The sequence below is a fragment of the Mya arenaria genome, chromosome 9 (assembly GCF_026914265.1).
Source record: "Mya arenaria isolate MELC-2E11 chromosome 9, ASM2691426v1".
NCBI classification, from domain to species: domain Eukaryota; kingdom Metazoa; phylum Mollusca; class Bivalvia; order Myida; family Myidae; genus Mya; species Mya arenaria.
This window is the reverse complement of record NC_069130.1, coordinates 64,541,581-64,554,941: the sequence shown is the minus strand read 5'-3', so window position 1 is coordinate 64,554,941 and position 13,361 is coordinate 64,541,581. Positions and strand designations below refer to the sequence as shown.

The 13,361-nt window shown below is 32.5% G+C and overlaps 1 protein-coding gene across 1 annotated transcript in view; it reads right to left on the bottom strand.

The window, feature by feature from the left end:
* Window positions 1-10,197, bottom strand: part of LOC128246279 (uncharacterized) — a 94,684-nt gene extending 84,487 nt beyond the window's left edge. Inside the window, exon 1 of the mRNA XM_052964472.1 lies at window positions 9,169-10,197. Within this exon, the coding sequence (XP_052820432.1) occupies window positions 9,169-10,197 (1,029 nt within the window). The remainder of the gene's footprint in view (window positions 1-9,168) is intronic.
* Between the last annotated feature and the right edge of the window lie 3,164 nt (window positions 10,198-13,361).

Genomic DNA, 13,361 nt, shown 5'->3' with positions numbered 1-13,361 from the left:
TCAAATTTTGGCAACTATATCAGCGTTCAGAAAACGCATCTCTAATTGCATATTTAAGGTCGAATAGACATGTTTTGCCTAAGCATACCTATGTGCAGCAATAACTTAGCCTTCCTCAATTCTAAAATTTACCGAATTTAGGCAACAATAAATTCCGTTCAAAGCCACACAAGCTCATGCGCAGTTATTATGCATTTTCAGTGCAAAAATGCATTATGTTGGCAACCATTAAGCCCATTCAGAGGCTATAATAATGCAAAAAACTACAGAAACAAGCTTAGTATCAAAGCCTTTTAAACATAACACCGGTTTACTTGCATACTACTAGGTATGTTTATCAAGAATTGTTAGGTATCGCCTTGGAACGGTCAGTAAAATTTACATTTACTGGGGGTTTGAACCCAAACCCATAAGCGGTTCTTATTGAGCCTGCTCCGCGGGAGACAGAATTTTGTTAGCCATGTTTTCCAGCCAAAATAATTCCCAAAGTTCCTTATTTTATTTTAAAACGTCGATTCAAGTACATATATCCTAAAACAACTATATCTATTTTAATGATATGGTAAAGTTAATGCACAATAAACGGTTATTATTAGCAGCATATAATTATGTAGTATCCCTGAATTTTCATTGTAATATTGATATGCAATGGGGTTTGGGCTCACGTTATGAAATATTGGATAGTTCAATGCCAGACTATTTAATTATCATTAAATATCATGTATCTCCTATTATTCAAAAGATTTAAAAAAAAAAAAAACAATGAACAGACTGAAATGAATGCGGTCTTATGCCTTGAGTAATAATCTTGTTATTTTAAAGTTCAATGTTAATCATACCGTTCAAACACGCACAAGGATTGCCAAAGCGCAATGAATGTAAGCAAACACGGCGCACAATGTAGTCTCACAATGCTGTGCGTTTTTGCACGCTTTGCTTGTTGCAATGTTAACGTAAACAAACCTATATGCACTTACTGCAACCATAGCGGGCATTTCTTTATATCAGAAACGAAACTTTAACATCACCGAACTATTAAAAGACCAGAGTCATTAAGATGTTGATGTCACTTTCTTTTTATAAATTGTTTAACTTATGATGGATGAGGAACGCCGAATATAATCTACATGTATGATTGTTTTACATACTTACATATATATTAAACATTAAGCAAGCCAACGTACTGATGCATATCACATATTAAAAGTTCTAAACTAAATAGAACTATAAAAAAAACTAAACAACCAGTGACCATGAACAAAAATTGATGACAGAATATGTCAATGCATAACACAACAAGCAAATTATGGATTGCGCATGAAATTAGACACTAGAAAGGTATCGATTAGTTTCAATGACAGCAATTGAAATTGAAGGAATTTTATCGCAAATATGTATACAAATAACAACTTCAACATGAAGGTTAATATTCCATTTCATTATTTGTACAAGCATGTTAATTGTTAAAACATAAGTCGTGACAATAAAGTGTTTTGTATTTTGATGTTTTGTATGTAAAGCTGGGTCAGCTTAGTTTTATGGCAGCTCAAAGGTAACATACCTAACATGCCTAGATAAAACACTAGTTACACCAAACAGGCCAGGAAATGAAGCTTTGATAACCTACAAGGCTAGATAAAACAAAAGTTTCTTTAAACGGGCCAGGAAATAAACCTTACATGGCTAGATCAAACAATAGTTACACCAAACGAGTCAGGAAATAAAGCATGCATACCCTACATGGCTATATAAAACAATAGTTACACCCAAATGGTCAGGAAATGAAGCTTACATACCCTACATTAAGGTTAACATTTATTTCGGAAACGCGCGATAAAATGCACTACAGGGGTTCGGGTCGCTCTGTATTTATTCTTCGTTATCATTTACTCATTTGCAAATGAACGTTTTCAGTATTATTGACATTATGTTTGCTTGTTTCTGATGGGATCCGTTTCTAACTACAGAATCTGGAATAAAACCAAGTAAGCATATTCTCTAATTTATGGGGTTACCCTTCATCCCCTTGTGTTAAGATGATGTGTTCACATAAATAATATAAAATTAGTTCTGTCTATCACACTTCTGGCGTACCCATATTTGTAAGGCGAAAAATAATATTGATTATTGATTGGTTATTTGAATGCAAAATGATATGCAAATGGCTCACAATGCTATGATATGCACTCTAAAAACGTCATAGACCGTGCAAATCAGAGTCAATTCAAAGGCTGTATGAACTATTTCAGATTTTAATGAGAGAGTCCTTTTATCGTCACACTTCTTTATTTTTGTAGGCCGCGTTAAGGTCGCGTCATTTTGTAATGTATTTCCTACTGATACAACTGACAAATATCAATTAGTTATAGAAGTAATGGTCAACTTACTTTAGCGCGGAATATATCCATATTGTATTCCTCACAAAACACTTCAAATAAGTTTAATTAGAAGCTGTGTTTTACATGTTTGTGATACTGATAATCCTTCTTACTATTACTAAAACACATAAAAAATACAACAAGCAACATTCGCATCTACTTTGAATTCTATAAAAAGCAAATCACAAGTTCCAATTTACTGTTCATAAACTAGCACAATGCGAAAGAAATCGGCTCCACGTCAAGTTAAGTGTTTTCGTTTGTCTACATTTTCAGGGATTTCTTTGACAAGAAGTATAATGCAACTTACGAAATAGCCTATCGAGTGACAAGTTTAATGCAGTTTTCTCCGGTGAATGCTTCTTTTCACAACCATCTTTGCGGCATGTTTTCGAACAGTAAAAGCATATTTGCTTTTCTATTCGTCTATTCTGGTGTGGTATAATCTTGATACGGTTTGTTTATTCCAACATGTACATTACATATAAAATGTACGTATAGTGTATGTGTCCTATTGATTGAATAACTAATAGTTATTACTATTTCAATGACTCACGAAACTTAAGCATAAATACTAATACACATATCTGCATTTAGTGGTATTTAATAAGGGGTTTAAACAAATATGAGTCAACATAATATACACACACAAAACACTAAATAGATAGATGTTCAACATTTCCTAAATAAGATTTATAACAAAGATGTTGCAGGTATACGATGACAAGAGTATGCGAGCTATACAGGAAAAGGGAGACCAGTTGCATTTTATAACCGGCATAATCGGTGGAATAGGGGTTTAAAGGGTTTAAAACATGCCGTTTTATAGTATGTGGCGTCTTAAGTAAACTGCCTAATTGTGTGCACAAAATCCTTCATTACTCGTAAAGGATATGCCGATATTTACTCCTAAAATTGACCATAACAGAGAGATAACAGATCGTGAAAATGATAATACATCGCAAACAAAAAGGGTTATAAACTATAAAACAAAATATCAGCAAAAGAAACATAAAATTAAATGTTTTAGCGTATGGTCTTACCTTAACACATTCTTTTCATTCTGTCAGGCATTTCGACAGACAATTTCGCGTAGGAAAGTTTGCTTAAAATCATTATTTTATAATGATTCCATACAAAACAAAGGAAATAAAAACACATTATTAGGTAATTTATTATTTAACATACAGCAAGTAGCATCAAGTGATAACCTCTGAACTGGAGTTGCCTCACCAATACATATAAACTAAGTAGTCACCTCCGTTCAGGAGTTTTCGGACTATGATATGTAGCTTTTACAGTCACCAGCGAATTGGAGTTTCAGCCCTTAAGGGTAATCAAACCTTGATTTATATCTAGAGAACAATACATTCTAAAGGAAACGTGCTATCTGAATATAATTAGGTCCATTTATAGTTGTTAAATATTGAGGACTGAATGGCAAATCTGAATTAAGATTAAATGCCATTTTTGCCAAATCATGAGGCTGAACTGCACTACAAAAACTAAATTTTAATCAAAATGTGTACAAGAAACAAGAACAATCGGATAAACAACGTTTGTAATTGCCAGTTAATCAGTGTAGTGTCAAGGGCATTGCAAAAACATGGCTTACTTTATCGTACTTCTTAAGAGATTGCTCCGGCTATATTTTTTCGTTTACAGGTGATGTTGGTATCTGGTTGTTCAGCAATTGTAATTTATTTATTTGTTTATAAGTAATTATTTAAATATTTTTTTTATTGTTTTCAAGTAGATGCGTTCTGTGCATAGGCTTATATTTTTAAATTTACTAATTATTGATAATAGTTTGGACAGTTGTGAGTTTATATCAAAGTTTACTGGTTTAAGCCCCCAGAAGACTCGAGTTCCAGTATACTCTCGTTTCATTGATCGTTCCAAGACGGCAATCTCAGTAAAACAATTTTAATAAGCGTGTGGTCTGTTTTTGGTGTTTGTATTTATGTATGTGGAGTTTATATGTTTGTGTCTCTTGTTCATAGTCGTTTGGACCATTGTCTTGTGCAGTCTGAATTTTTGAATAATCGATTATTGGGCTTGTCCGTGTAGGCGTTAATATATTATTTGAATTAAGTATATTTGTGTCTCTACTTCATTGTCGTTTCAGTCTTTGGCCTTTGCCTCTAAATAGGGTATATTTTTGAATGTTCGACTTTAAAATTGTTCCTGAAGTCTTCATTATATAACAACTATCTGCCGGATGAGGAGGAGGAGTTTTAAGATCTTATGTTTCTTATCATAAATACAAATTCCTTTTAATGCTTTTATATGCCAATTGGCCTGGAATTTGATTTCTTATAACTTAAACCGACAGTTGGTACCTATGTTGATTACAAAAACGAAAACACTGTAACACATGTCATTTTAGTAGGAACTTTACATTTAAAGTTGTCATTTGTCCTTACTTTTTTAAGCCCTGGCAGACCAGTCGATTCAGTCTGGCTCCACGTAGGAACAAGTATGTTATCTGTAAAAGCGATTTTAACATGCATGGAAACCATCATGTGGTATAATTAGATAAATATTTTATTAATAAGCATGCTTTGAAACTATTTTTCAATTTATGTTTTTAGGATGAGTCAAGAGTCCTTAAAAGATACAGTTTTTGATTGTCGTAGTGTAAGTGAATAAATAGATTACACACACATAATAATGAACTCACATTCAAAGGTACCACTGGCTCTGTTAATTGCGTCCCTGCATGGCCGAAAGCAGACAGCTCCAGTCTCGCTGATTGTACAGCCCTTCTGACCAATCGCCCCTCTATCCGGACTTCGTATTAATAAGTTTCTGGTTAAGGCTGAGGTTCTGCCTTATAAACACATGTTAAAATTTTAACGAAACGGTAATGATGATCTTAACTATGATCCCTGCGCATCGACTATGTTGGATCTAAGAGGCTTAATTGTACGAATTATTTCTACACGAGTATCTTATTCTTTTCAACAGGTTTTTGCTCAAAGTTAAAAGGAAAAAATAAGATACAAAAAGGAAATGTATGCCTGCAGTTCAATCTGTGTACCACTCCGTTTAGTAACACAGGTGACCGTAAAATCCTGACAATAAACAAGGCCCTATTAGATTTCCAATTAACAACCAGCAAAGCTAAGCAGGGCTGCATCTTTCCTCCATTACCTTAAATAATCAGGATCCAACTAGTATACGGGGCCTGGGGACCTCCTTTAAAACTATTTTGGCTAAGTAAGGTCTAACCTGATGTCTGTGTTACCATTTTGACATACACTCAAGTTCACTTGAATAGTTTTAGATGGCGGGTCACCTACTGTAACCATCAGTTATTATCACTTAATTACATTCGCTGTAAAAAGTGTATCAGTGTTTTGCTCTATTTTGTTTATTCATCCTATCATTTAAAATCGGTAGTTTATGAAGGCCTAATCTAGAATATATAGCAGAGATTTTGTATTTCTTTCAAAAACATAGTCGGTCATAATTCTTTTTCTTTTTGGAATTGCTAGTTCATGACAACCCGTTTATTTATTTATTTTATAAAACGAACATTACATACAATATATTTAAGTATATATATCGAAGTGGAACAATATCATTTAACAATTGAGGTAAATATTAAACATTTTGAAAATGCCTTAACATTATATTGTAATTTTATTAACAAAATCGTTTAAAAAAACGTTTAGAAATGCTTTTATTGTTCAAGTGAGTTTGAAGAACTTTCAAATCATTATATAAATGGTACATAATATTTATCGGTTTGGATCTCCACAAATAAAGTAGGTCTTAAAGATGCAATAGGCAATCTGACTTAAAACAATGTTTACAATATTATACTCTTTTTGGTTGATTTTATAACCTATTACTATATATCTTAAATTCTTAATTTCTTTCTGTATTCCGCATCTTTTAAAGATATCATGTATAGCATTTCAGAAAGTTGTCAAAAATGAACATTTAATAAAGAAGTGTTCGTAGTCTTCTACTTCATTACATTAAATACATAAAGGGCAATCCTTCAATTTCCAAGTAAATAAATTTAAATTCGTTGCTACAAGATTATGCAATAACTTTATTTTAAATTGTTTTACTTTATTATCCACAATGAACTTATGAACAATATAGTACCAAGAGTTCCAGCAAATATGCTCTTGCAACCGCCGATCCCAATAACCATGAATGTAAGGCTTTTCATAAAATTGCTTTATATAGATTTGATATATTTGCTTATTCGTCATATCTTTAAAAGGTTTATTTTGGATACTTATTAGTAATTTTGGATTGACGTTTGTTTTTGTAGATAAATCCGATGTAAGAGTTTCTTTCCAAGTGTTAGAAATTGCTCTTTTTTAAATATTTACTTCTGCAATCCAATTGTGTTTATATTTTAGCTTATCAAGAATACAATTAGCGTCTAAGTTGCCCGAATTCGAAAGAATATCGTTTATATATAGTATGTTGGAATCAATCCAGTTCTTAAATAGAAGACTTTTATTTTTTATTTTTTTTATGAGTTTATAACCCCATATTATTTCTTTTCTAATATTGAAGTAACTTTTGGGTGTTTTCGTTTGATTAACTGGAAGTTGCTTAAACTGAATCCATATTAAAAACAAATGCTTATAGAACAGTGTGATTTTGTTTGTTTTAATAGGTAAAGACTTAATGGAGTCTTAATTCATATGAAAAATAAGAAAATTCTTTCCAAATTGGTCTAATATTACTGATGGTATAATTTTCCAATTTGCATCAACTGTATTAGTCAGATTAATCACCCATTTTAATGTCATTGTTTTAGAATAATATTCAAAATCTGGCATCTCTAAACCACCTTCAAGTCTGTTTCCCATAACTGTTTTACGCTTGATTTTATCTTTTTCCACTCCAAAGAAATTCAAAAACCATGGAGTTTATAGTCTTTATAATTGAATCAGACGTTACTATATTTTGAGCAAGATATACAAGTTTTGGAAAAAGTAAAGATTTTATAACAGTTATTTTGCCAAAGACAGTTTGATTTCTTTTACTCCAATTATTTATCAATTGTTTACATTTATCTATTTTTTCATTCCAGCTTAAATTTATACATTCATGTTTATCATTTACTCATTATTTTCAAAGAGAGAATTATAAAATTTCCAATACCCAGGACCTAGTTTATTAGGTATTTTGATTTTCATTGAGATAGCCATATGATCCGTTGTTTTTATGATGGCAGGTCTTATATCTGTGGAATATATTTGGGGTACAAAGTTATGCTCAATTAGCCAGAAATCTATTCTACTTTTCTCAATATCATTTTTACGCCTCCAAGTAAATTGTTGTTTCTCTGGATTAAGTAATCTCCAAATATCACACAATTTATGCGTTTTGATTAGATTCGATAGGTTTTTAACTGTATTGATCTCGGCCTTTTGTGACTTGCTTATTCGATCGCTAATTGTTAATGTGTCATTATAATCACCCCCAATAATCTTAATACCTGAACTATTTTCATATATGATATTTGATAATTTGGTATAAAAGTCATTTCTTTCTTTTTTACCATTTGGGGCATATAAGTTCACTAATGTGTATGTATTATAAAATATGTCTAAATTGAGTAAAGTATATCTGCCTTGTATATCGCTTACGTAGTTCAAAATATTTATTTGAAGTTCATCAATATTGAACAACCCTTACTATTCGATTCACCATAACTATTTATAAGAGTCCACCCAATGAATTCATTTTTAATTATTTTGTCGATATTATCAGTAAAATGTGTTTCTTGTAGAAAGGCTATATCTGCTTTTTGGTTCTTTAACCATTGAATTAAACGGGCGCGTTTACTACTATCCCTTAAACCTTGAACGTTAAGAGATATAATATGAATGATTCTTTGTCTGTGTTGCATTATATAAGGATATTCCTAAATTAAGATGATTTAAGAGAGAGAGAAAAGAAATAGTTCTTTGACAGATTTCTAAACTGAAAAAAGGAAGTAATATGATGTAAGTCTTATCGTAAACAAATGCGAAAGGATAAGAAGTGCAAGAAGGCACCATACAAACAATTATTTCTAATACACAACAGAAACAAAACAATACTTCAAAAAGCGAACTAGAATTAGTATGTATAGAAATATTGCATTTAGACATCTATCAAAAAACCATCTTGTCAATGGACGAATACGTAGAACACGCTGAAACGTGTATTGTTGTACAAATATAATTATTTCAATAATAATGATACAACAATTAATGCTTGTAAATGCGCCATGCGCCACATTAGTGTATGCTATCGTTTGAACAATTTTCAATTAAGCGTATAGCAACGGACAAGTAAGCGTACAATATAATAATAATGCCCTTATCTAACAAAAGTATAGACGTATAAACATTCATTGCTGTATATTAATGTGGAAGGGATTATTCGCTTCAATAAACAATCGCCACAGTTAACAGACATAGACAGTCCCGTAGTATTAGTTACATGTTATACAGTGGTTTAAGTATTGAACCGTATATATATATATATATATATATATATATATATATATATATATATATATATATATGTAGTACAAAGGTCTTTGTAAACGTACAAGGGTTTAAATGATAAATAGCCACAACAGGCGTGTTTTTAAGTACATGTGAAGTGCGATTATCAAAATAATCAGAACCAAACAAACGTACATTAAATCGTAATCTAGCGCTAAGTGTTCGTAGAACTGACCAGGGGTTGACATAATATTGAAAGTATAAAGATAGTAAACTATTTCTTTTTTCTGTTTTATTGTTTCCTTGTGAGTAACTGTTCTGTCATGAAGATCTTCAGCTGGCGTGGGAGGTGATCGCTCTGCCGCGCACGAGGTTTTACCTTTGTTTGGTGTGACGTATTTGTCAATGGACTGCTGGCTAGTTTTAAATATATCACAGTCCGGTTTCCTCGAGGTTAGAATTGGAGTAGACGACCCAGTAACTGGAATTTTGCTTCTATTTTTAGGAGCGGGGGTTTCCGACTGTGAAGGCAGAATTGGCTGTGAATCTTGACTGTCCGGGGAATCAGACTCGACGCTTGAGTCAGACTCCTCGCCATTTGACACATCTGCACAATTACAGTCTGATTTCTTGTGCCCTGTCTGCTTACAGTATAAGCATACCCAGTCATTAGGACACTCGTTAAAACCGTGCCCTTCTTGTAAGCATTTTGTACATTTGAGTACTTTCGGCCTCACATTCTGTCCAAAATGAAAAATCCGGCCTGAAAATTGCCCAAATTGCATGAATTTGGGTAAAGGTGCTTTTAATGTAGACTCTTTTACAATAAAGATTCGGTCACCGGTTTCACAATTAGTGAGCTTTCCACTGATGCGGAGTTTCTCGCGATAGTGCGAAATGACAGTGAGATTTTGTAGAGTAAGCGTTCGCTCAATTATCCCATCTTCAACAGATAGGGGGATGTTTTGGACCCGAACCCTAACTGTTCGTTCACCATCGAACCGGTTAGGATTTGTAGGAAGGACCGTCAACTTCTTGCCTCGAAGTATTACCCCCTCAGCCATCAATTGCACTTTATCCTGGACATTGTCTAGGTAAACACGCCACATTCCACGAATGCGTTGAAGACCAGTTATATGAGTGTGTTCAATTGTCCTACTAATTGCTTCATAAAGCTCTACATGCCTAACAAATTCCTCCTTACTGGGGGTTCGTTTCCCAAACAATTCCACTTCGCGAATAAACACAAGTGGTATATTCAACTGTTGTCCGGACATGCTGTCCGAAGTTGCGTTGCCCTCGCTATTGATTGTGTCCGCTATAACTGTGTTATTGTCCGCCATTATGTAAAACTGACCACTCGTAACTAGGTCAAGTCAAAATGTAGATAAAACAGTACCTTGTATCGGTATACCTATGTAATCCGATAATCCTTTCAATCACAAAAGTATTCACTTTATATTTACACACAAAATAACAACCTTTGTCGTCCAAATAATACTTTAACTCAATGATATTTTCTAGACCGTAAGAGCACAGCCATAGCATATGCCGCTTACGTTCATCTTACGTAGGCTTTTTTATTTATTAGGCTTTATATAAAAATGTAATTTTCATCATTGGATAATGGTATTAAAGTGATCTTCTGTATAAGCATTTAAGGTTTTCAACTACAAAGTGAAAGCAATTAAAAAAAAGGTTTTTTTTTTTTAGTTTTTGATTTTTTTTTGCAAACTAACTATAAAAACGGTAGGGTCGGTGCCTATTCCGTAGGTAGGGTCGGTTAACCCGAACCAAATGTATTTTTTAGGCCTAGGGTGCGATGTTGAAATTCCATTAAAGCATAGTTTAAATTTCATTCAAGCTTTTACAAACTCTAGTTTAGTTTGTGAATACGATAAATCACATGATGTTTACATCTTCTTAAGAAACTTGATAGTTTTCCTTGACTGTTTTTAAGAAAACTTAATCATTTTTAGGCTTTAGAGTACAGGTCTACATACTTCAGTCCCGCAAATCGAAAAATATACACAAATATAATATAAACATTTACACAGTATTAAGTTGGAAACTATTACTATTTTTTTTTAAACTAACACAGCTGAAACAGGGACGACATATTATTTCAGACATGTAATGTGATGTATTATCGACCTCATACCAGTTCATAATGACAATTCTAGGCTTGTTTTGGGGAAATACTGAAATTGCCGATTTGGGACAAGTTGGTGTCTAGTCCCTTTAAGAGCATATTAGTCCATCATAGTGAGCCCGTCACCAGAAGCAGTTTCACATGTTAGGTATAATATTGCAAGATATACAAAATACACGTCGTATAAACCGAATTTTAGAAAATTACTGAACCTGAACGCCTTGCAAAGTAATTTACATAACTAATAGATGATGAAAACAGTAATACCAAACCTGTTTTTGAACAAAATTGTAATTTAATGTAAGTTGAGTTTAACTTAATTCATAAATCATAATGTTTATGTCTTGATAATCTAATTTTGAAATATTGTGTGTATTACGTTGAAATCTGATCGTTATTTAACAGATTTAATTTACTTTCTTATCAAATATACTTATACAGATATGTCACTTTTTAAGATTTATTTTTGCTTAAATACATCACATAAAATATTCGTTTTGCTAAACAATGTGTTTCAAATGAATATAATTAGAACTAATAACACAATACAAGCACAAAGAGGTCGGATTGCAGTATCATACAATATAACTGGTTTGAGTCACGAATATAAACTTAGTCACACGATAGAAAGTTAAATTAGGTGCCTCAGGGTATTTTCAAAGCGGTTTTTACAAAATTAAGCAAACATGTTATAGTTTCCTACACAGGACATTACTTATTTCAGGTTAAAAGGCCTTTCGATAATCATAGCATCATTAGAAAATGATAATATTATTATGCATTACAAATTTATCTTCTGATTCTGAAAATGTGAACGCATTAACAATAGTTTGCACATTGTATTGGTTTAACTGACGATCTTATATCGAATGTCCATTCTATTGTAGATAGGATCATGGTTTTCTCCCAATAAAAAGGTGAGCCTGCTATTTCGTTAGTTTTAATAATGTTAGATTACGCTATACACTGTTTGGCGCCAAAAATGAGCTCTTATTTCTACGCTTCATGAGGTCAGTAGAGAATATTGCAAGTGAAATGTACAACGTGTGATTTCTACGTCACTTTTTACAACAAAACATTTTATTCAAATTTGTGAAAGTAAAAATCATCAATAGTATGCTTCCGGTACGCCTGGGAAAATCCGACCTTCAGGCACGCTGTGTGGCTGATAACCAGGCAACCCTTGTCAGAGTTTGGAGTTTTCAAGCCGGACCAAAAATACATGCTAGATAATAATATTCCGAGACATCTAAAGACGATTATTGTAACAATCAATATGAACTATTAATCATGTATAAGTAATTTGGCTGATTGAGACATTGGCGAAAGAACATAAATCTAATGAATATAAGAATAGCATGATTATTGTTAGCTTAAACAGTATACAAATTATGGAATAACCGTTGGTAATTTGACAGCAGTAGCATTTAAAAATTCCAAACTTAGATATTTCATTTTACAAACACTTCATTATTATCTATAATAAAGGAATGTTTGACAGTTTGCTCAATTGAATATTATGCAACGGGATATTTTTTTTTGCATTAAAGCATTCCTTTTCGTCATATCATCAAGCTATGACTTAGCATTATGTAAAATAACACTATCATCACAGTTTAAGTATCCGTGAAGTTTCATGTGAACTATCAACGACACGAATACATAGGGAAAAGCTATACATATTACTCTAAACAACTTCATAATTCAGTATATAAAAGTTGTAAAAAGAAAGTAATCCGGTTATGAATATTAGTAAGCTTATTTGCATTCACGAATGCTTCATGGAGAAATTAATGAATGTCACATTAGTTGCTTTATCCAATAGGATTTAAGCATTTACTCGCACCAGCTCAAAGTTGTTATAATATTTGGTTTATCACTGTCAGTTATTGAAATGAACTATTATTAGAAACTATGTTTTGACAGATGCTATACTTTGATTTAAGCTCACTAATTGGTACTAGTAGTTTTCAAATATGTATGTGTGATGTATGCATGGGCTATTGGCATTCTAGGAAGTAAACTCTTGTTTTTTCTACTTTGTTTTAATTTCGAAATTCCTTGAAATCCCTTCAACATTCAACCAGAAACCACAAACGATCAAGATCAAAATCCCTTTTACATTCTACTCATTAAAATGTTCATGTGATATACTGCCATTCGAAAAAGGTCAGTCTTCACGTACTTTAGGTGAACCTTAGGACTTGGCCGGCGGAATTTGTTTACGTCTGAACGAAAATCAAGAAAAGTGTCCCAAAACAGCCTATACGCAGTAAAATAACATGCAAAAGACAATGTTGTGTTAAGCTGCAGTGCATGTTTATTACTCTTAAGGCTTGATATATGTGAATGGAT